Here is a 23,841-nt window from a genome sequence, read left to right on the forward strand (position 1 = left end):
TGAGATCTTAAAAGAAAAAAAAAACAAAATGTTGGTCATTTTAATATCAAATGAAGCTATGTGTGCATATTATTAAATATTATCCAACCAATCATTTAAATTTATTAGTTAAAATCGTCACCGAGAACTTAAATACAATTAATTACTCAATAATAAATATTCTTGTGTAACCTATTTAAATTCATTGATGCTTGATTGCAGACACGTAAAAACAATTTGAAGTTCTCTCTAATCAGTGTAGTACAAGGCGGCTTTAACCTACCTTGTAAATGTTACCAAGCAGACTTAATTAACATGGACCTTAATATTTATTAACATGAGAAATCAGGCATTAATTCACAAGAAATGTGTATAACATCAATAGAAATTTAAAAACGAGTTCTTATGTATGTTCTTTTTCGAAAATCCAATGGCCAACAAATAATTGTTTTGAGAACCTATTGATTTAGTCTATGACTACATTTAGTACCCGAACAAGCTAGGGACTCGGACTTAAATCGCACGCACTTTCAGTCAATATCTCTGTTGCTGAACGAATCCAATAGGATTTCTGCCGAATTTCATTTGGTCGGTTTTAATGTTGCATGCTGCATGAGTTGAACTGCAATATCCACACTAGATATCCTATATATATGTATATATTATGTATAAACGTTTCCCCAAATTCACGACCACAAATCTGACACAAGCTTATTTTGTTCTCTCTCTGTCTCTTTTTTCTCTATTTCTCTCTCTATGTTGCACGCTGACGCAATTTCTAATTACAGTGCTACAGAGGGCGCTGATTCGCATCCAGCATCGGGCGGCGGCACGCCCACTGGCGATGAGGGTCAAATTGGACAGGGTAAGGGCGATGAAGTGAAAAGTACGTGTCACAGTTTGATTGGTAACAAAAAAAAAGTTATATAAATGTCAATTGAATGTCAACCTTAAAAAACAAGAAATTCAAATGCAATGCAATGCCAAAACGAAAAGCGAATAAAATGATAGAAAGCGGTGACAGGTTACTAATCAGCTTTCAGTACTATACGTAGTTAATATGCCCTCGAACTTATAGTACACACTTATTTATTTACCCATAGCTGAAAACCTTGATAACCCCACACCCAAAAACAATTTCCTTTTTAGCCTAGCGATTTTGGTTGACTGCATTAATTATTTGCAACCACTTTTACTTACACTTTGTATCTATACCGAGGAACTAAACTAATTAAAATGTTTATCACATCAACAGTTACCACAAAAGTAACACAACAGGCCAAACATTTTGGATCATTCTTGTCATCGGCCATCAGCAAGGCTGGCAGCAAGATCAAGGAAACAGTCAAGGATAATGTGAGTAAAATCGTGAGATGCTTGAACATTGTTCAAAATACATTATCTTTTACCTGTGTTTTTGTGTTTAGACCATTCTCGACTCGTTCAATAAGGAGCAGGAGGCATTCATTAAGGGTCAAGGCGGTGCTGGCAATGGTGCCGCCCCCTGGATTGGACATGCCAATGAGACAAAGATAAAGGAGGAAATTTTGGGATTATCACAGGATCGTCGCAACTTTGTGCGCGCTCCGCCAGCCGGCGTGGACTTTGAGTTTAGCTATGACATCGCATATCCCACTGCCATAGCCATTATGGCCGAGGATAAGGCGCTCGAAACGATGCGCTTTGAGCTGGTGCCCAAGATGTGAGTAGCCATAACCTACACCAATTCGAATTACTTTCATTGATATCCTTCAACACCGCGCAGCATTACTGAGGAGAACTTCTGGCGAAATTATTTCTATAGGGTCTCACTAATCATTCAGGCCGCCGAGTTGGGCACTTTGGGCGCTGATGGTGTGGGCCAGGCTTCCAGCGGTGAAGATGGTAAGTTCATATTCGGTTACTGCCCATCTATAAGCTATCACACTGAAGACCCAATAACAGAACACAATTAAGCGCTGGAGCAGAAGGAGGCTAAATTGCCCAATTTTTTGATTTTCTTGCGCTTGCCTCTTCCGTAACTTTCTCTACTGAACTCTCTCTTTCTCTCCAACACACATACAAAACACTCGCTATTCGCGCGCTCTTTTATTTAAAGCTCTCAATCAAACTCTATTATCCTCGCTCTCTCTCTCTCTCTCTCTCTAAGTCTAAGTTTCAATTTTTTTGATTTTGTAAACGATTCTTTTCACACACGCGCCTGTTCTTTTATTATTTTCGAACTAGCTTAAAGTTCTCCAAGCTCCCTAGTTCTTTGTTTTCAATTTCGGCTAGAGTCTGTATTACACCGCCTATAGTAAGCTCTCAACGTTAAGTTTCTGTCCTTTTAGGTTATTTTATTTACCTTCGGTTCGGTTTTAATTTTCTTATTATAATTATAACTGCACCGGCAGCTGTCGCCTGTGCTAATGACGCGATTTCCTTTCACTCCAGATTCTCATTTTCACTTTTCACCACGTTGCGCGTTCAGCTCTTTAAAATTGATAATCAAAAATCAACTCAATTTCTCAATTCGCCTTTCACTTGGCCTAATTTTCTTTAATTTTGTCTTTAATTTTTTATTTTATTTTTCTTTTCATGATTTTTGCTTTTTTTTATACACAAAATTACAACGATATTGTGAACAATATAAACACAAAAATCAATCAATCAAACTCAACTGTGATGAATTGAAATGCATAAAAAAGCATGTAAACAATTGCCAGATAAAAATGATATTAATAAAAATATTAGCCCTGCGAAAAGTGGGCCAATCGCCGATTCCCCATCAGAAGAAGCAGCAGCAGCTCAAGCCGCTGTCTCTGACCAACCCAAGCCTGTTATAGAGATTGTGGTTGCCGAAGAGCTCATGACTAGGGACAAGAAAGCTTTGACCCAAAAAATCTCCGAGTCCGAGTTCGTATCGGATGAATTTCAAACATCCAATGATACCGATTTGGCCGAAATCAAAGATGGCATGCGCAAGCTGGGCATTGATAGCATGACCCAACAGGCGCTTGCCGCCAGCGATGGTAAGAGGTCTTAGTCTGCAATTTTTACTATGAATTAATTAATTTGTAATATAATTATTTATGGGTAATACTTTTATTATTGATTAAGTTTTCAAATTTATGTTACTTATTCCTTTTTAAGTTTGTACATTTATTTTATTGCCTCTTCAGACTTATGCCCTTTATGCCTTTTGAATAACTAAGAAAGTAGCTATGAAAAACTAAATGTAGACCCAATCGTCCGTCTAAATTTTTCTTTATAAGAGAAATATCTCTGAAATCCCCATCATATTCTGGCCTTTTTAATGAACGCCATATTCTATTTCTCCTTGCTGGTTAGACTAATCAAAAGCACGAAATCAAAATCATTTCAATAAAGTACATACAAATGTCGTTTAAATAATATAAATCAAAAGCAAAATATTTCACATATACTTTTGTATATTTATATTTATATTTTTGTTTTTTTTTTTTCTTTTTAAAATTAAAGGTTTTGCTATCTAGAAAAGTTTCCAAAAAATTTGATATACTCATACCGCAATCCTTAGTAGAGGGCATAAAAAAGTCGAGCAAGCTTGATTTAAAATTGTTTCCGCTTATTAATTTTAACATTTTGTACATACATTTTTGGTTTTATGCTGTGCCCTCTGTGAAATCTGTTTTCCTAAGCAAATCACTCTACAAATTTCAGTTGGCACTGCATCTAGCCAAACACATACACATACAAAAATATACACATACATAAAAACATTTTGTGATAATTCATTTTAAAAATAGACGATATTTCTTTGATAAGAGACGGAAATACTAGAAAATTAAATAGGTTGTAGGTTCGTAGCTTGCCAACACACAGATTATAATTCTCTAATGGCACTTACATACATAAATGTAGCTATTTACGAGTCGTTATATTGAGTCGTGTCTAAAATATTCAAGTCTCACGATTTGTGTGTCCGTACATAATGTTTATTTGAAGAATTCATTTATTTGAACTTATATAGTCTATACTAGATCATTTCATTCTCCATTGCATCGTCTCATAAATGAATTCACTTTTTATTTGTGTCTATCCGTATTTGTTATTTGATTGCTTTTCGGCCCTTGCCTCATTTGAACTGTTTGGCTGTGCGAATTTTAATTTTCATTTCTTATCATACATAAACTAACTTTAATCAAATATCTAATGTGCATATTTATTTTTCAATCTTCACAAAAAAAGACAAAATTTAATATTTCAAATAAAACACAAAAACAAATAAAAACTCTTAACAAAAAATGTGTGTACAAAACAAAGTGTAAAAACCAAACAATTCTCTTTTTTCTCCTCTGCTCTGTTTCTTTCTTTTGTATAAATTACATTTTGCCGAATCGTTTTCTTTATTGTCGAACTATACTAACAACAAACCAAAGCTCTGGCATTTAATTATTAAAAAATAAATATCAATTAAAATGAAAGCAACAACAAAACATAAAACGTATATGCAAAACCCTATGGCATCTAACGGATAACAAAGTATTATAAATTATATAATCATCAATATACTTATATATATATGATATATATATGATAACACAAACCGACATTAAAAGTCCAGTCTAAACTGTTGTTGCCATTCTTTTCTAACTAGCATACAAAATATTTAAATAAAATTCTATAATTTCCACTTAAGTATCTATGAACTATAACAAACTAACATGATTTAAATATTAACTAGCCACAAATCAATTTCGAACAAGTTGAGTATGACCAAAATGATACAAATTCTTATTATTAAAATACTCTTTACAATCTTGTGCTTTTTCAATTGCAAGTCCATTAAATTCTTGAATTTCGCTATACAACATCTTTGTATTTATCAATTTTCGAATTATTTATTTTTAGTTTTTACACATATTCTTTCTCCAACTATTTCGGCTAAATTTAAAACAAAATAAGTATAGATTTGTATACCCAATCACAATTCGCGTTTTCCTCTTTTACACAACCACCAACAACACGGAAAACTTTAAAAAAGAAATCCAAAAAAAATCTATGCAAATTCTTAGTATTAAACACAATATGAATTATATTGAAAACATTTAACAAGCATTTATTTTTCTTCATGTATTTCTTAATTTATTCTCAAATCATCTTGCAGAAGATTGAATGGATAAACGCTAAATAAAAAAAAAAAAAACCTTAAAATAAAATACATACAAATAAAAGACCCACATGACAGAAAAACAACTAAAAAATACAACAAATTGTTAAGCGATTTACAAAAACCAAAAGCAACAAACCAAATTATATACATATATATATATATATATAAATATTCACTTGACAAACATTTAAACAAAACGCATTATTTATATAAACCGAAAGAAAAAACAAAAATGTTACTTAATAACTGAAACAAAATTTTGTGTGGTAAGTTAGAAATTGTTGGTTAAAAAATTCCAATTTTCACTTATATACAAAAATTATTAAAAATTTAAAACAAAATTTTTATAATATTTCGTTGTTGTTTTCAATTGCATACAAATTGTGTTCAGCAAAATAGTTGCCACAGATTTCGAGTTTATTTATTATCTCTGTTGTGTCCATACGAGTGTCCATATAAGTATTATAATATTGTCTGCCTCTGTGTTTATTGCTATTCGTATTGAGTTAAGTTCCTTTGATTTTTCTTATAAAATAAAAAAAATAAATATAGAATTTGCATAAGTAGTTGCTAATTAATTCCTTAAAGTAAATGCAATCCTTCTTTGAGCATAGCCTTAATTTATTTCGTGTATTTTTGCATATTCCAAGCAATGCCCAAAAAAAAAACAAACTTTTCAAAATTGAAATGAAAAAATTACAATTATTGTCAATGCAAAATTTCAATGCTTTTTAACTGCACAAAGGTGAACAGGTTTTTTTTTTTATAGAAAACAATCCGATTTTAAATGTGTATTCGAATTCGTAATAAACCCAACTCATCACACAAAATCCAAAGAAAGAATTACAAACCCAAACAAAAATATGTATCTTTCCTTAACAACGTAAGTCAGTCTGTCCATATGTATACCCAGACATTTTTCAAATTTGATTGTTGTACAGAAACATAAGATATTAATTTTTCGAGAATAATTGTAAATTTTTAAATAGCTTTTAGTTAGTTTTTATTATATATTTGGCGTGCTTTGTATAAGTAAATTTTGTAAAAACAATAGCAAATATTTAGCTTGCTTTTAATTTCGATGTTACATATGCTGTAAATACACACAATATTTTTACTTTCGTACTATTAAACATTTTAACTGACATATATAAATGTATACCTATACCTTATATACTACATTCGGTGTCACCTCTGGCACTCGATTTGGTGTTAGAACAACAAGCAAGTCATGGCAATAGGGTACTTCGTTCACTTCTTTACTGGTGCGGTGCGCGGGTTTTGCACGCTATTCGTTAATCAGTTAGGCTGAGGGGAAACTGTATTGTATTGGCCTAATTACCATATTAAAAGAACATTTTTACCTTTTGTAGACGATTACTTTTCAGTTACGGTGCGCATACCAAAACGAATTACAGTCTGTGAAAACCTATGCCTTAGTTATATGCCACGCGATTAGTTACGAAGTGTCTAAGGTAAACGAAAATGAGAAAGAATGAACAAAATAATCCATGTACTTGCTTGGAGTGTCACAAAATACCAAACTTCAATGCTTGCTAGACACACATTAAAATATATAATCAATAATATAACATGATTTGCAATGTATGCTATATTTAACTTATTTATATGAACTTATATGTAACCTAACCTGTCTATTAGCCCGTGTAAGCCACACACATAGTAATCTTCAGTTTGATAAATCTTTCTCAGAGGAACAATGGGAGAAGGACCTGGAAGCTGAGCTCAAGGACTACGAGGTTGTCGACGAGGGCGGCACTGGTGGTGGTCGCAGCAAACACGGCGTTGAGCCGGAACTAGAGGAGGATGAGGAGACACCGAAAATATCAAATTTGCGCACACGTTCGACTAACAACGATTGGGAGGAGTATGCTGATTTAATTGAGGATACCGATGATTTAAAGTAATTAAGAGCTTATATCGTAGTTTCTTCTAAGTTGGCTCTAAGTTTATAACTTAACGTTTCTTTCCATTCCTTTCTACCCCTTGTTTCTCTTTTATAAACACATTATTTGATTACTCTCATTATTGTTACGAAACCCGAAACCCAACCAATCCAATCGCCGCTTCAACAGAACTTTGAAGTGCCTAAAACGCACCATGTTGGGCTATCAATGAGACGAGGCATTCTTTACGCTCTTCTAGTGTTGGCGTAAAATGTTCGTAAATGTAAATAGAGTTTGCCTCGATTCCTATTGGAAAAGTTGGTTGAGATCTGGCCATTGGCAGTTAACAAAAGCAAAACCGTTTTATTCAGTTACTTTTAAAGATGATATAAGACACTAAACTCAAGTACATTATGTAATGATTCAATCAATCCGGTGCGTCGAATTCTCCTTTTCATTTTTTGGTCACATGAGGTGACGAGTCGGGAACTTTCGCCAATTGTTCAACACACGAAAAATGGCAAACAGTTAACTATAATTAAATATAAATACATACACAAAATTTCAAGCTAAACAGGAAACTGGTTAAACTATAATTGAAAGCAGCAGCGTATAAATCGTATTTAAACATAGTAATGAATACATAAATTCAATATAAACAAAAATGGTACATAAAAAAGCTTCAAAGGGAAACATTTTGTTATTTATATTTATAAATAAATCATATATATATATATATATATACATATACATATATATACAGAAACAGATAAAATTAATGCATTTGAATTTAATGTGTAAAAATTAATATATATACATATACTATATATATATATATATATATATATATATATATATATATATATATATATATATATATATATATATATATATATATTTATGCAGCTTGTATGTATAAATATATATATACATACACACTATATGTACTCTGTAAAAAATATAAATATAAAAACCATAAAAAAATATATAAATCAATAAAATTATAAAATATATTTGCAAAATTTTGTTTTAAAAAATTCAGTTTCTTTACAATATATATATGAACTTCAAATGGTACTTAAATTTTATTTACTTTAAATCAAGTATGTTGACGAATTGTTCGCATGTCTTTTGAATGATATTTGTTTAAAATTTATCACAGTTTTATATATAGAGGCACAGGCAAGAATATTAGAAGTATTTGAAAAACAAAATATTGGTATTGCGTTTACCTTAGGCTGAGTTTACCGATCTTTTCACCAACACCACACACATATTCCTTATAATATAAATGCCAAAAACAATAATTAAAATCAGACAACACTTTTGACAAAATAAAATTAACATGGCAATTTACAAAAAGAAACCAAATAACAAAACCGCAATTATAAACAATAAGCAGTTCAAAAACCTTTATAAATATATATATTTACATATATATTTCACTAGAAAAATTTTTATGCATAAACTAAAAAAGAAAGCAAACAATCTATATTATCAATGTTTTTGCTCTAAATGTCTAACTAATTGTTAAAAAAATAATAATAAAAAAATTATTTTCAGCAGGCAAGGACGTGTTAAATAAAGTATAACGTACGCTATAAATGTGTAATTATTTGTTAATAATGGCAGATTATATTGATACTTGAAAGTCAAAAGTTGATAACACGTTATGACATTTCACTGAAACTGTATATTGTACATTTTACTTTAAACCTAATGAAAAGTATTTACAATAACAAGCAAGAGTAAAACTAAACATATTTAAAATTTGAATTTAATTTATTCGTTTCTCAACAAGTTGGCGGCACTATAGAAAGCGATTTAAGCATAATTTAACTAACACGAAACAAAATTTACTTACGCATAATATTAACAAGGAATGACAAATAATGAAATGTTGACATGTTTTACAGTACATCAAATTCAAATAAGATACCAACAACTAAGAAACACATATTTTATTGTCTGCAAACAATTAACAGGCTTTTTATTGAAAATAAAATATACGAAAAAAAACGTTAATTAAAGGTTATGAGCAAAGTACGTTGAAACATACACGCAGTAATTTCCATAAATATAACATCGTAAAAAATAAATTAAACAAATAACAATATCATATATTAATGAGTATATGTATGTATCACAAAAAAATATATTATTTAGTTGACTAATAATAAAACCGGACATTATTAATTTATAACATTTAGACAAAAGAGCTGGCCTATAATAAAATTTGAAAAACCTTAAAGTTAGCGAGAAATAAATAAATATATCCATAAAATGCCACAGAAAATTGAATTTCAAGTTATATTTAGAGCGCATACTAAAGGAGTACCAGTACACGAAACCCCATGCAAAAGTTTGGAAAACAAGGCAACAAAATAAACTAAACACGAAAAGAAGATCATTTGTATAAGATTTAGTGACAAACCGACAAATTATACTAGTCTACATATTTAAATACATAAATATATGACAACAATTTAATGAGAATAACATCAAGTAACATAATAAAATGAAAGTGTATAACTATTAAAACTAACAAAACAAAGAAGCCGTTATTTTATTCACATACTTAAGGTATTTTTTGTCATCTCGATGGGCCTTAGCGGGGTCAATAAGTAATTTTAAGTATATTATTGTTAGTTGCTTAGTCCGGTGTTATTCATTTTAGTAATAAGACATTTATTTTTTAAATGTGTATCCTACGCGATTCGGCGTCCAATCGCGTCTATTATCAGGGAGTTTATATTTTTAACTAGTATACCCCCAGATACCCCGGCCTTGCCCGTGGCACGTATAAAATATATGTTCTCAAAGAACTTTAAAAATGGCTTTGAAACCGGTCGGACGGTAAACAAAAAACCTAGCATACAACCGTTTTTCGCCAATTTACCACTGCTGCGTGTGGAATTTCCCAAATCGCTGAAACACGTATTCTTATGTTATCTTATTGTCTATTGGATGTCAATCGGATAAAACTTAAAACTTAGTCCCAAAATTCTTTGAATCGCATTTTCCACCGAGGAAGCCTGGATTCTGCAAAAAGGGTGAAACACGTCTCAAATTATTTTTCTCATAGATCTTTGGAAATAAAATTAAACTCGAATCGTCACCCAACAAATCTTTGACCCCTATTTCCACCAAGGAGGAATGTATTTTTCGAAAAGTGTGCAACACGCCTCAAATGAATTTGAACAAAGATCTTTGAAAATGATTGTGAGGCCGATCGGATGGTAAACAAAAAGTTTCAAACTATTTTTTCACACATGCTGGTGGAATTGCCCGAAACACCGTCCTCTTTTTTTTGATTAAAAAGTTGTGCTTTTAAGAAATTAATTTTTTACCGATGGATCATATAGAATCTTTATGATACAGTTCGCCCTTTTAAGTTATATGGCTAATTTTTGATTATTCACATTTTTAAAGTTCTTGTAAGAGAAGCTTACATTTTAGATTCAGACTAAAAACATGTGGGGTAGAGAATGTATGCTACATTTTTTTTAAAACAAACTTTGTTCTGGGTATAAAGAATCTTCAGGTCAACAAGTAATCGGACGCAGTCTGAATAAATATTTTCACAGACCTGTAGAACTGCTTTTCTATATATACGTAATGCCCACAGCGTATATCTTGATAACAATTCGGATATGTGTATGTTTAAAACATACTTCTTTATTCTTAAATAAAATGGTTTGATACATTTTTAACAGATTTATTCACAAAAATTTAATAAAATTTACTAGACAGGCTATACAATTTGGAAAACAATACACATTGAATTAATATTTAAAAATTAATAAGCATGCGATTGTTTAAAATACTAAATACATAGTTGCCCAATAATTACAAAATCTTAAAATATTAAAAACCTCTTGTTAAAAATGTTTGAGGAACAAACATCTACGAAATCCAAGGGACTGAGTGCCATATATATTTTAATGCTAATAACACAATTTTTAAAGGGAAATGCCCTGAACCCCTACCCCCAGTGACTAAATGCAGGTGCAGCTCCACTAGACAATTTTGACAACATAGATATAGCTACTCAATTCAATTAAGATTACCGATAATGTGACGATCCATAGCGTGGACTGCGACGATGCGACTCGGATTTTTCATACGTAATGCTCTTGAAATGATTGCTTGATTCAAGTGGCTGCCTGGGCGCAGATCCACCACGATTTACAACCAAATCCTTCCATATCATCGCTATCAATATAAAGAAAGCGCCGACAATCTTGTTGAAAAACTCGATCAGCTTAAAGACGATTGGTGTGGCGGTATGTGTAAATCGGCTAAGCTCAAAAAGAAAACGCACCGCAAAGATGCCCATGAATCGGAGCGCAACAACTGCGCCGCTCAATATGGAAAAGATAAGCAGACCCAAGAAGCGTATGGTGCCCATTATATTGCGCTTGTTCACATCGTTGGCCATAAATTCGTACACAGTCGTTACAACTGACTGACGCCATTGCTGTAGAACAGCCAGAAAATCATCCAGACCGATTTGCGCTCGCTTTTCCTCGCTGACGACATCATCAGCTCCTCCTGCCTCAGCACTAACACCAGAGGTAAGCGCTCTGCTGGGGCTGCCTTTTTTCATCGATTGAGAGTGTCGTAGTGTCGGTGTTGAGTCTGCCTCAACTGCGCGGATCATTTTCAGTTTAAGCTGCACCTCCTGACCTCTAAACCGTAGTGTTCTAATGCTGAACCAGTATTCCCCAAATGCCAAATCACTGAGCTCCGTCCAAACGCAGGTGTCCAGCTGTGCAGGATGTGGTGTATGCTTATAGCTGCCCACGCTGCCTTTGGTAATGCCCACCCACATGTTAGGCACGAAGCGTTGATAAAACAGTTGTAGTTTCGCTGCGCTGCTTAGCAACTGCTTCTCCAGATCACGTTCACTGCGCTGCAGGGCTATAACATCGCGATACCCACCAAGCTGCTCGACAAAGCAACGCTCGAGGTAAATGCCTCGAAAAAGTCGCGATTTGTATAGCTGTTTGGTAAGCGATTGCATGGCTAGCTCCTCGGGCGGCATAAATCGGGCGCCAGCTGCTGGCACCACCCCTGTCCCCGCTGTGCTGACAGCTGCATCCGTTTCGGTCATTGTTGAGAGCTGATTCTATGTAAATGATAAATATGCACAAATTAGGCAATCGAAAGAGTGCTCAGTTTACCTCTACCTGCTTTCCTGCAATTGTCTCTTGGACTTCAGCTTTCGCCTCTTAGTCACCAAAAGGTTTTGTTATTGTTTTGGGTAATCTTGAACAAATCTTGGCACTTGTAAGGCAAAATTGAGTCTTCCTGTCCCTTAATTACACAAAAAACAATGTTATATTATTGCCTAATGTGGTATGTAGCAATAAAGCATATTTGCAGGCAAATAACTCTATAACAAATTGTTTACAACTAATTGCAAGAAATAATGTTTTAATGTTATCGACTTCGTAATCGATTACAGTATACCATTAAATACCATTTTGGTATAATCGGTATTTTTAGGGCTTTTTAGACTACTGCGGCCACACTCAGTGTGTGACAACAAAACAAAATAGTACCAAAACCATTTTTACAGCTCATACATTTTTCTATCTACACGTTTCTATAAGTCTCTGTCAAAATTGGATCCAAAAACCGTCTCAGAGATTATTATATAAGGATGACTTTGGTGGGGTTGGCAGCCCGCAAGCTGGCTCAAAGGCAGCGGTAAGCTTAACACAAAATAATCAAAAGAAACGTAACTGAGCATTTTATACGCAGATCCGCAAAGTTGGCCGCTGCTTTTCCAAACGGCATTCGCTGTCAGAAATGTCTGAATTTGGGACACTGGAGCTACGAATGTAAGGAAAAACGAAAATACGTGCACCGCAGCTCACGCACAAAGCAGCTTAGCAAACATTTAGCTGAGAAAAGCGCGAACGCCGCAGAGACTACGGCGGTCAGTAAGGCACGTTCTCCAGATGCCGTCACTGAAGTACGTCTCGATAGCCAGAAGCGCGTTAAGCGTAAAAGAAAGCGCAACAACAGCTCTTCATCATCGAGCTCTTCAGATAGCTCGAAAGGCAGTTCAGAATCATCAAATTCTGATTCAAGCAGCAGCAGCAGCGACTCGGATAGTTCCAGTTCCGATGAAGACGACGATGGCAGCTCCTCCGATGGTGAATCTAGTTCCTCTAGCAACAGTGAAAATGACGACTCCAGCTCCAGCAGCAAAAGCAGTGACAGCGGCGACGAGCAGGAAAACTCATCACCTAAGAAGAAGAAACGGCGCGATAGCTCGGATGAATCGTCCGATGGCGGTGTCGAAGATGCGTAGAGTTGGCCCGAATAATAATAACTGTATCAATGCGTATAATACATAGCATAGCTTTAGTAGTTTAGTTTATTTTTTCCCCCCGAGTGCTTTCATCAGATTAACAAAAAATTGCAACATGTCATAATTAATTTCTTTTAAAATAATCTAAGTTTAACATTTGTGTTTGGAATTCTTTTAACTTAGCTAAATTCATACCAATAAATGACTAACAGCTGTGAAATTGATTAGTCCGAATCGGTTTCTATTTCAAACGTCTGCATCTCGCTTCCGAATAATTCCAAGTCAATTTGCTGCCGGTTAATTTGCTCGTTTGGTGTAACTACGCTTTGAGCAGAGGATTCAGTACCAACTTTCAGGTTAGAACTAGATGGAACCATAGACATCGTTCGATGTACCGACTGAGATTTTAAATGCAGCTCCTCCACCTGAAAGTAGGAAAGGTTCATTAAACTATTGCGTCTGTGTGGATGCCCTTACCTTAAGGGAATTCAAGGCTTCCTGAACAACTGGAAGCACTTTGACTAGCTTCCTTTCTATGGCATATAAGTCAGCCTGCTCCTTTTGTAAGACACGGTTTGATTGCAGCATATTAACTAAGTTGGCAATAAAACAACAGAGTTGCCAAGTACCGCTTGTTTTTACACTACTCACTGTTGCGCTAACATTTTGACCATGTTTTATTTACACTTTACTATAATCTTAATCTTTCTGTTTTGCAATGCATTGTATTGTAGTTCACTGTAAAATAGTGTTAATAATTACTAAACCCAAAAACTTTCTAAGAAAAAATTATTTCCGATAACAATTGTGAAGAAGTCGCGAATTTAAATTTAACAAGTGCAAAGTGACCTCCAAGGCTATCTGTAGCAGAGCCATAACAGGACCATAACATAGCAAATAATTATTGCAAGTATTTTAAAGTTTGTTTTTTGCAGTAGAACCCGCGCATGCATAACATTTTATGTCATTTGGTCAGATAACCTGTGTGTAGGTAATTTAGAACATCGTTGCTTAAGAGTTTTTAAAGAAATTGCTACTAAGTATTCTATAATACATAGGTGTATGGAATTGAGTATATATATTCAAATTGATTGCTTGAAGAAACGGGACTGACAGGCGGCATCACAAAATACAGTGTGACCAACCTTACCGTGCTGCGTCGCATTTTGATATTCGCGCCGAAAGATACGTAGAATTAAGAACTTTTCGAGCAATTTTATATACAAAGGCAAGTAATATTAAAAAGAAAAACAAGCGGTGTACAGCTAAAACATTATCTTCTTTTTGTTGCAGCCCACAAATGATGAAGATCGAGGACAAGGGGACAATCCTTCAGCGCTTCGTTGCAAACTGTCAGAAACTAAAAATTGAGCAGAATATTTGGCAAAAAGCTATGAAAACATTTCATAAACTAAACGTTGATGGCGTCCTATCCAATGAGGCTGACGACTGGCTCTGCTGCGCTGTTTACAGCGAGCTGCAACAGACCAAAATGAAGGACATGCGGCAAGAAGTGGACAACACAAAAGCAGATGACCATGAACCATGGGATAAGAAGGCGCGATGCCAAAGCTGGAACATATCGCTGACCAAACTGCTTCGCAGCTTTAGTATAAACATTAACAAGTTTCTAAGGCGCATGGAGCATTGGAATTGGCTCGCACAGAATGGGGAGGTCTTTCAGCAGGAAGTGAGCGACCTGGAGCGACGACTCGGCATCACGCTACTTCTTCTACAGCACTACAAGCGCATCTTTCAGCAGCTCTATGTGCTGCCCGCGACAACAGACAGTCGTGCTCATTACCAAATGATCTATGAATTTGGCTGGCTGCTGTTTCTGGTGGTGCGCAACGAGCTGCCCCCGTTTGCAACAACTAATATAATCAATGGTTGCCAGGTGCTGGTCTGCGCCCTGGAACTGGTCTATGTGAATGCGCTTGAGGTTTACAAATCAGATGTCATCAACACAGCGTTTCAGGGCGTGCCCCCAAGATGGTGCAACAAAGATTTCGATATTGATCTGCTGCACAAGTACAGTGCCATGGATGCCATATGCGGTCTCATACCGGAGCTGCCAGCAAAGGGTGCTCGCATCATGAAGAACGCCTTCTTTCACAAGGCTGTGATGGGCTTGTTTATGGATCAACGTTTGCTGGGCAACGATCGGGTTATGCGCGAACTAATCAAAGACGGCATCTTGGAGGTGAACTTGGCATCTTTGAATCGCAGCTACGCTGTGCACGTCTCGGATATCAGCGAAATTGACGAGCGGGTACTTTTGAAGCACACACCACAGTCCTCAGCAGACAAGGAACCAGCGCTAAGGGAAGAGAAACAGCAAAATAACGTAAGCGAAGCAAACCGCAAGCTAATCTCTGAGCTTACAAGCGACACACAGCGCGATAATCTCACCAAGCTGCTAACTGACGCATTGCCGCAAACGATGGCCACTTACATAAGCGGTGCTCTGGGCAAGAGCGATGTCAAGCTCTTGCAGCAATCTTTGCTTGAGATGTGCCACAAGTTTGAGAGTGCAGCGCATCTAAACACGAACACAACTGACAGCCGATTTAACATGGTTAGGGGCTTGTACTACCAGTTGCTGGATAAGATCATTGGTGCCGAGCTGCGTCGCAAGCCAACGATCAAACTTGCGCAGCTACTAATCCAGCTGCAGCGCACCTTTAATGTCGCACTCATTGCCTGCTGCCTGCAGCTGGTACTGCATATTTTTGAGGCACAGGAGCCGCAGCTTAAGTTTCCCTGGCTGCTGAAATGCTTTAACATTGATGCTTATGAGTTTCAGAAGATAATTGAGCTAGTTGTGCGACATGAGAGCGGCTTGCTGACACGTGATCTCATCAAGCATTTGCATGACGTCGAAGCCCAATGCCTGACTTCGCTGATTTGGCAAAAGAACTCGCAGCTGTGGCGTATATATGCCAGCACGGGGCTGCCACGTTGCCAAGACGTGCAATCGAGCTCGGGCCAGGAGAATGTAAGAGCTGCGCCTGGCGCAATCAACATTTGTTTGCGCAAATTTTATCACCTGGCCAACCAAAGGCTGGCCTACCTTTGCAAGTGTCTATCCCTTCTGGCGAGCTACACGCAAATCTGGCACATTGTAGAACATTCCATCATTGTGCATGGCTATGAGCTGCTGCGGGAGCGTCACCTCGACCAGCTGCTCATGTGCGCGATCTACCTCTGCGTGCGCAAGGGGCAGCTGCGCATCAGCTTCAGCGATATCATTCAACAGTATCGACGCCAGCCTCACGCCCAAAGTGCCATCTATCGAGCCGTGCACTTTGCCGATGGGCAGCCGAACACGGACATCATTACCTTCTACAATCGAGTTTATGTGCAGCGCATGGCCGAGTACGCTTGTGCTTTACACTGTGAGCAATCCTCACCCGGAAATAAAAGTATTTTTGTCCAGTGGCCACTGCAGGAGCTCAGCAGCAAAATGCGCTTAAAAAGCAACGGCAATAACACGAATGTCTTCGTCTCACCGGAGGCGATGCCGCGCATATGCATGGCCAATGGCTGCAGGGCCAAAATTATAACCGAGACGGCGACGCCTAAGAATCTCAAGCGTGCACACTCTAACGAAGAGCTGGGCAAGCACACATCCACATCCAAGCGACCGAATATACTCAGACGACGCACAACCTTCCAATGAGCACAGGAGTGCGGCCAGAACTGGACTCTTGCATGTTAAGTTCTTTCGAGGCCCATACGCATGCGTGCGGCACCTTTTTTTTGTAGTGTATAGACTATGCTACCTAAAGTTAGATTTTTAGGGGATATCGATTGTGAATGAATCTAAAAATTGAATTGTCTGGAAACTGAATTTATTAATGTTTATATTGAGTTGATCGATTAGATAGGCCAAATTAAAAGACTCGTCTATTAGTCTTATGCATGTTAAAGACCTCAAATTCTTAAATTATTTATTTTTTACACTTCCACTTTCACTTCCGCCAACTACAACACGCATATCGAAGTCGGACGCATATAGAAAATTAATTATTTTGATTATCCCGAATATAAGATCTTTTTCGTTTCCTATGGAAAATTGAAAAAAAAATACAGTGAAGTTGTGCAAATGTAAAATAGAAGTAAATATAGAAACGTAAAATATATTATCGTAAAATATATAAAATTCTGATCATTTCCTTCCTTCCGACCGTGTCAAAATAACTAAATATCAATTTTGACTTTTTGAGAAAATCCGGCAGATTATAAGATAGTGAATTTATACAAGCACGTTATCATCATAGTGCTTTTTATGATATGTATACACATGCATATGTATATCGTGTTCTACCAAATCCTTTTCAAATTACTCGACGTAAGCTGACAAAATCAACGAATTATTGTCGTTTGTAATACATTTAAATAAATAATATTGCTCAATTTCATACATCTGAATAGACTTTATTTTAATGCAGTTTTCGGTTTGAAACTTGGTTCAAAGTTGTGTAAATATTGAAAGGGCGCCTAGTCAGAACAAATGAGCAGGCGCCACAAGGGGACTACAACAAAATATATAAGTACACTAATGAGGGGATTTCAAGTGGGAACAGACAATTGGGTTACGGGAGGGAAGAGTATACAATACATACTGAGAGCGTGCAACTTATAACTAAAGTTTTTTCTCATGCCTACACACATAGTTTTAAGATGAAGGAGCAGGAGGAGGAGGATTAACAGCAGGAACGCTTGCCGCTGGAATGCTTGGAGCAGGCGCAGTACTGGGCGCAACTGCTGCCACGCTGGCGACCTCGGCAACAGGTGCTGCATTAGCTGGCGGTGTAGTTTCTAAAACACAAACATGTCAATTATCATTCTAACTTGAATTTCGGCACTCTACTCACCCATTGGCGTGGGCGCTTGAGCTTGCGCAACAGGTGCAGGCAGCTCGCCGGGCGGTGTTGGCGGCGCAGCGGCTGCAGGAGGGACAACTGGCGGCGCTGGAAAAGGTGCACCATTGGCCGGTGCACCTGCAGCTATGTGCGCCGGCAACGGTTGATGCTGCGCCGAAGGCGCTCCCACCGGTTGCGGCTGCTGCGACTGTTGCTGCTGGTGATGATGCGGCGGCGGTAATGTCTGCTGCTGTTGTTGTTGTGGCGGCATGATCATGGCACCCGCAGCAGCGCCCACTTGCTGTCCCTGTTGCTGTAGCTCCTGTTGTAGGCGATGATGCGCCTGCTGGCGCGCTCGAAATTCAGCCGCTTTCAGCTGCTCCAGATGGAATTGCTGGCGCTCCGTGATAAGTTGCTGTCGCTGGTATTCAAGACCCTCGCGTTCACGCTCCATGGTTGCCTCTAGCTCCTCAAAATGCCGTAGTTTAATTTCTAGCTTCTTCATTTGTGTCTCCACCAGTAATGCTACCAGCGACTTAATCTTGCGCTCCTCCAGCGCTGCCAAATGCTTCGCCTTGACGGCTGCCGAGGCCAATGCTGCGGCTGCTGCTGTTTGCATATTGTTCTCGCTGAAGGCCCCGTCCTTGGCTGTAGCTCCAACGCTGCTGGCATCGTTGCTGCCATCCTTGGTCTCGCCGTCCCCACTGTTGTCCTCAGTTTTGATCTCAACATCGCTGTTGGTGCTAGTTTCTGTGGGTGAGGAGTTGGAAGCCGTTTTGTTTGAGGCGTTGCTCGTTTTGTCGTTTTTATTGGCTTTGTCGCCGCCGGCCACCGACGACGACGAATCTTTAGATTTTTTATCTGTGTTATTGGTGGTGGGCGTGTTGCTTGTTGCTGTTGTAGTAGTTGTTGTTGTTGATGTGGAACTTGAGTCTGTGTTTGTGTTGAGCTTATCCGATTTCGTTTTGTCTTTGGACTTGGCTTCGTCTGTAGCTTGTGTGTGAACAAAGGCAACACAAAATAGGCCAATTTTTCATCATGTTTGCAAATTTTGTAAATAAAAGAAATGTTAATGAGAACTTAAAAGGTTTTGGCAAGACAAACGAAACTTTTATCGGCAAGCCGACAAAAATCATAACTTTGCAAAAACATTTTTAAATATTATTATTTTTGAATATGCAAGACGAAGTTTAAACTATTTTAAGATAATGTAGTTTAATCAGTAGTCAGCTATGAAGACACTTTTTGAGGAAACACTTTGATCACTGTTACCAAATCTAAAGTACTAAAGGAGGTCTCTAATTTTGTTCTTCACAACAAAAAATTACCTTAAATGGTTTATTTATAAATGTAATTTAAATAATTTGCATTTGACTTAATTGTTGTTTAACATTTGGTGACGCTTCTTTTTATTTTTTTTTTTCTTATATCACTAGATATTTTATTTTGCAAAAAAAGAGGATGGATGGGAATTTGTTGGCTGAAATAGTTTTAACTGTTAACTAATCAGATAAAGCTAGTAATATCAGCTAACACAATACAATACATTTTATATATTTTTTTCAAAAACACTCAACTATTACAAAAATTTTGCTATTATGAGCAGATTACTATATCGAAATAGTTTATTAAATTGCGGAAAATCTTTTTTTCAGATTTGAATTAAAGGTCACAAAGTTTTCACCAATCAAAAATGCATAATAAAATGCTGTTTATATTGTAGATCTGCTTACCGTCTTTTTTGTTAATATCCTTAATTTCCTCATCGTTACCGCCTGCTGTGGAGCTACTATTGTTGCCCTCCTTTGATTCGTCGTCGTCTTTGTCATTGCCTGTGCCAGCAATGCCGCTGTTTGCTAGACCAAAGTTGGGATTGAATTTGCCACCAGCTGAGGCCTTCTCCACGTTCTTCATATGGTTGTCCATAATAGTAGCTGGCACCTCGTCCTTCGGGTTTAAACATTCATTAATAAGTTTAATGCTTGTTTTTTTCGGAAACTTACCTTGATGGCGGCGAATTCCTCCATGGCAGCTTTTGCGGCGGCAGCAGCAACACGCGGATCCACCACGGATGCTAGAAATGCAACTGTCGACATAATTGGATTGCCAGACTTGCTAAATGGAATTGGCTGACAGCCAAGCGGGCCTAAGAAGCCGCCATCATCTTCAAGGTACGGATCCTCGATGGGCAGGCGCAAAAAGTGCAAAATGCATTCATCTTGGGTGCGGGTACCCACGTGTTCGCACACCTTATTCCAGTCGTCCTTATGCATCTCAAGGCCCTCGAGCAGCAGCAACGTCTCCTGGTCGGTCCACTCGCGCGACATGCTCGCCGCAGTACGATTTTTCATGGCCGCCGGTTTCTTGGCATATTGATCTAACTTCAGGCCAAACTGGCTAACCCCAGAGGCTAAACCACTAGGGGCGCCATTCTCCAGTGTCTCAGTCTTGACGCCTAAGCCGCCGCCGCCGCCGCCGCTCTTATCGCAATCGACGCCAGTTTCCTTACCCAACGGTTTCTTATCAAGATCGAGCAGTGTCTTGGCCGCCGACGGTTGTTGCGTCTTTTGTGGATTGATTGCCTGCAAACCAGATGGCGTATCCGAGAGTATGTGAAAGTGTGAGGTGGGTGGCGGCCCCATAGGAGTAGGACGCAAATCGGCGTCAATCTGATAGTTGATGAGACCCCATTGTTCCAGGAACGCGTGCACGCGCATTATGGCGCACACATCCCCAGCCAAATTACGGCGACACGCTGTGCTGGTCAAGTATTCTGTGGGATTAAGCCTGCAAGCAAAAAGCATTAACGGTTAAGAATTTGAGATGTTTTTTTAATTAATATATCCTGCTGAAAGGTACTTTAAGTGTGCATTCAGGCCAGACTCAACGCTTAGCCCGATTTAGAAAAATATCGCCGCACGGTTTGGAATGGGTGAAAAACTAATTTTTAACAAAAGCCGGGTTAAAACCGGGCTAAACCACGGCTATATCTGTTAGACGCACCTGTAGGTGTCTATCATAAAGTTGCGATAGGCCATATAAATTTCTGGTGTCTTGGATTTGTTCTTGCTGTTGAAGAACTCGGGCATGGCGCGCTTTTCGATGACATGAATTGAGTTGTAGTCGAACCAGGCCGAATATGAGGGCACAATGATGTGATGCGTCTGCTCGGTCACATTGTCCTCCATATCTTCCTTGGCCGAGGATGAAAATTCCTGGGTGTTGCTGTTGTCGCTGGTCTTGCCCGTTTGTGAATTGTCGCCGTCGCCGGTGGACAGCGCCTGGGCAGCACTGCCGCCAGTCATTTCATCGTCCAGATCAGTCATGGTGCCACCTGTTTAGCAGCGATAAATATAAATATAAAACGCCAATTGGGTCACATGGATAACTTACCCTTAATAGGCATCATATCGTTATCACCTCGTGATTTGCCACCGGGTGCTGGGCTAGCTGTCGATTGCAGCGCCGAATGCGTCGCCTTATGCACTTCCTGGATGTTAGGTTCAGCCGGCGGATCGTCGAGATCCCGTGTAAGATCCTCATCGTCGTCGTCGTTGCGCGATTTCTTGTGTATGACCGCTGGGGACCGCTTTCGCTTTCCCGGCTTCGATGTAGACGTTGAGGTTGTGGGTGACGGCGACCGACGTCGTTTTTGTTTGCCGCTGCCGCTGCTCGTGGTGGGCTTCTTTTTGTCATCGCCAAAGGACATAATGTCATCGATGGACATGCGCTGTTTGTGCGTCTTTTTCTTGCCCACCTCATCCACCTCGTAATCTTCCTCGGCCATCCACTCGTTGTACTGCTCTAGGTCTAAAATCCATGATGCAGCCACCCGCCAACGTTCTGCAGGCGATTCTGGGTTCTCGGGTATATTCTCCGGCAAATCAAAGCTATTCAGCGTCCAAGAGTCATATGACTCAGGAAAGTAGTACCAGTGAAGCATGACATGATTGCCACGCTTGAAAATTGGGCGAGCATATTCATCAGGATGTGGATCCACCACAGGATAGACAATATGCGTGGCATCCTCCTCATCAGTGACGATTTCAACCCGCCGATTGTCAAGAATCTCACGCAGACGTGCCTCAAAGCCCTTCTCAATCTCTGGTCTTATATAGATGTAAGGTATGCGATAGAGATCTGCCTCTACAAGGGCCTGTTCGATCTCGATCAGCAATTGAATGTTGGGATCCTTGCGGGTAGGATTCTTGCCAATTGAAAAGTCAAATTTTTTGCCACGTTGCTCAGCTCGAAAACGAAACATGGTGGAGAAAATTATGCAGAGACCTCCACCGTTTTTAAAATCCAGAAAACAGCGCATCTGCAATAAGGGAATTTATTAGTATTTTTGGGGATAAGCTAATATTTAATAAATAATAACTACTTTTTCGTACATAAAGCAATAAATAATTAATATACAGTTTACATATTTAAATAAATAAAAATAAGGTGAAGGTTTCTCAGTATTTTTTTTAATCCAAATATTGTTTTTGTAGTTTATGATTGCCGCCTTTTATTATTTATTTTAATATAGAATATCCTGAAAAGTGTAATTTTTATTTAAAATAATTAACATGTTTCGTGCCTGAATAGATCAACTCGTGTGCGTCTCAAAATTGTCGCATGTGCGCATCTCTATTGCGCGTGTACATACAAAACATTTTGCACACCCAAAACACCCTGTTCCCCCAACACACACTTACCGGGATTCTCGTTGCCGGCGGTTCAGCCGAGTTTTTTCCCAATTTGGCCTCCACGTATTGCAGAAATAGTATAAGCAATTGTGCAAGGGATTCCTTTGTTACCGGCTCTGAGCTATGCGCCAAGTACTGCAATACAAATAGACGTAAGTTGTCGTGTTTTCAATTTGCGCGAAGCGCCATTTTTGTTTTCGCTTACGGTGGCGGCGTTGTACTCACCTTTTTACAATTCTTTTGTAGCCATAGTCGTATAGACTCAAAGCCTTGCAGCGTCTCCGGCGATTGGAAAAACTCAATATTAGGACTTCCGTCCTTTTTAGGACCGAGTGTGTTCATTGTGCAACACTTTTTTTATGCTTTTCTCTGATTTGGTGCACAGTTTCACGTCGAAAACGAATATTGAAAATGCTGCAGCCGCAATAGACGCACACAATTGGGGTGGCGGAGTATCGATACCATTTAAGTATTGTCGTGCATTATTATCGATATAAAATAGTTGCTCGAGTCTAACCAGTAATGGATCTAGTTCCCAAGTTATTCAAGTTAAATAATTTTGTGTATTCTCTTAAGAGTTATACAAATTTTACTTACAATAATTATTGCAAATTATATTATGTCATACTCTTGCGTTTTAGATAGTAATTCAAGTAATTATTTTTCCAAAACTCTCCTCATATTACTAGTTCATATTTACTAGTTCAAAACAAACACTTCCATCTCTAAATCTAAATAGTGTTGTCTATTAACATAAATAAACACGTTGACCAATTCTGTTGTAAAAAATGTTATTGTTAAAATTTGACCAACTTTTTAATATATACTATAATGCTGCTTTAATTATGACATTTGTTTGCTGAAATTGTGATTCGTTTTTTTGTTGTATTATATGATGATAAAAATTATGAACTGGTCAGTGGCAACCCTGTTT

At 37.8% G+C, this 23,841-nt stretch overlaps 6 protein-coding genes and 1 long non-coding RNA gene across 24 annotated transcripts in view; 3 read left to right on the plus strand and 4 right to left on the minus strand.

Annotated features, from left to right (window-relative positions):
* Sap47 (Synapse-associated protein 47kD) overlaps positions 1 to 7,795 on the plus strand; it is a 36,910-nt gene extending 29,115 nt beyond the window's left edge. For 4 of the 16 annotated variants that reach the window (XM_064679698.1, XM_064679697.1, XM_064679699.1 and 1 more), the window contains 7 exons: positions 768 to 865; positions 1,235 to 1,335; positions 1,407 to 1,681; positions 1,745 to 1,863; positions 2,667 to 2,990; positions 6,827 to 7,037; positions 7,210 to 7,795. In XM_064679698.1, coding sequence (XP_064535768.1) covers positions 768 to 865; positions 1,235 to 1,335; positions 1,407 to 1,681; positions 1,745 to 1,863; positions 2,667 to 2,990; positions 6,827 to 7,037; positions 7,210 to 7,252 — 1,171 coding nt within the window. In that variant the 3' untranslated portion in view covers positions 7,253 to 7,795. Of the gene's footprint in view, positions 1 to 767; positions 866 to 1,234; positions 1,336 to 1,406; positions 1,682 to 1,744; positions 1,864 to 2,666; positions 2,991 to 3,140; positions 3,718 to 4,379; positions 4,677 to 5,107; positions 5,178 to 6,826 lie in introns of those variants that run through there. The other 12 variants (XM_064679700.1, XM_064679701.1, XM_064679705.1 and 9 more) reach the window with 8 other exon arrangements.
* Positions 6,170 to 6,619, minus strand: LOC135426565 (uncharacterized). Its single transcript, XR_010435924.1, has 2 exons — positions 6,478 to 6,619; positions 6,170 to 6,421 (listed from the first exon to the last, which is right to left on the minus strand). It is a non-coding gene; the product is annotated as an uncharacterized LOC135426565 (long non-coding RNA).
* A 3,149-nt stretch (positions 7,796 to 10,944) lies between the features above and the next one.
* Positions 10,945 to 12,469, minus strand: LOC135426535 (uncharacterized). 2 transcript variants are annotated; one of them, XM_064679649.1, is made up of 2 exons: positions 12,207 to 12,469; positions 10,945 to 12,151 (listed from the first exon to the last, which is right to left on the minus strand). In XM_064679649.1, exon 2 carries the CDS (start codon positions 12,134 to 12,136, stop codon positions 11,087 to 11,089), a length of 1,050 nt encoding a protein of 349 aa, XP_064535719.1. In that variant the 5' UTR covers positions 12,137 to 12,151; positions 12,207 to 12,469; the 3' UTR covers positions 10,945 to 11,086. The 2 variants fall into 2 exon arrangements, with proteins under 2 accessions (XP_064535719.1, XP_064535718.1); XM_064679648.1 differs by having other exon boundaries at positions 12,213 to 12,468.
* A 100-nt stretch (positions 12,470 to 12,569) lies between these two features.
* Positions 12,570 to 13,499, plus strand: LOC135426537 (zinc finger CCHC domain-containing protein 10). The gene is made up of 2 exons (XM_064679650.1): positions 12,570 to 12,735; positions 12,790 to 13,499. Exons 1-2 carry the CDS (start codon positions 12,689 to 12,691, stop codon positions 13,343 to 13,345), a joined length of 603 nt encoding a protein of 200 aa, XP_064535720.1. The 5' UTR covers positions 12,570 to 12,688; the 3' UTR covers positions 13,346 to 13,499.
* Positions 13,380 to 14,111, minus strand: LOC135426538 (uncharacterized). The gene is made up of 2 exons (XM_064679651.1): positions 13,823 to 14,111; positions 13,380 to 13,770 (listed from the first exon to the last, which is right to left on the minus strand). Exons 1-2 carry the CDS (start codon positions 13,931 to 13,933, stop codon positions 13,570 to 13,572), a joined length of 312 nt encoding a protein of 103 aa, XP_064535721.1. The 5' UTR covers positions 13,934 to 14,111; the 3' UTR covers positions 13,380 to 13,569.
* Positions 14,112 to 14,183: 72 nt separating this feature from the next.
* On the plus strand, positions 14,184 to 17,479 carry Rbf2 (Retinoblastoma-family protein 2). The gene is made up of 3 exons (XM_064679647.1): positions 14,184 to 14,336; positions 14,404 to 14,573; positions 14,639 to 17,479. The coding sequence occupies exon 3, from the start codon at positions 14,646 to 14,648 to the stop codon at positions 17,025 to 17,027; it is 2,382 nt and encodes a 793-aa protein (XP_064535717.1). The 5' UTR covers positions 14,184 to 14,336; positions 14,404 to 14,573; positions 14,639 to 14,645; the 3' UTR covers positions 17,028 to 17,479.
* A 285-nt stretch (positions 17,480 to 17,764) lies between these two features.
* On the minus strand, positions 17,765 to 23,361 carry mor (SWI/SNF- related protein mor). 2 transcript variants are annotated; one of them, XM_064679646.1, is made up of 8 exons: positions 23,133 to 23,361; positions 22,917 to 23,042; positions 21,607 to 22,534; positions 21,217 to 21,547; positions 20,217 to 21,000; positions 19,947 to 20,160; positions 18,226 to 19,200; positions 17,765 to 18,169 (listed from the first exon to the last, which is right to left on the minus strand). In XM_064679646.1, exons 1-8 carry the CDS (start codon positions 23,247 to 23,249, stop codon positions 18,027 to 18,029), a joined length of 3,618 nt encoding a protein of 1,205 aa, XP_064535716.1. In that variant the 5' UTR covers positions 23,250 to 23,361; the 3' UTR covers positions 17,765 to 18,026. The 2 variants fall into 2 exon arrangements, with proteins under 2 accessions (XP_064535716.1, XP_064535715.1); XM_064679645.1 differs by having other exon boundaries at positions 18,226 to 19,206.
* Positions 23,362 to 23,841: the final 480 nt, after the last annotated feature.

This window comes from Drosophila montana, unplaced genomic scaffold (genome assembly GCF_035044405.1).
Source record: "Drosophila montana isolate Dmon_TW-CO22-7 unplaced genomic scaffold, ASM3504440v1 contig_203_1, whole genome shotgun sequence".
NCBI lineage: Eukaryota > Metazoa > Arthropoda > Insecta > Diptera > Drosophilidae > Drosophila > Drosophila montana.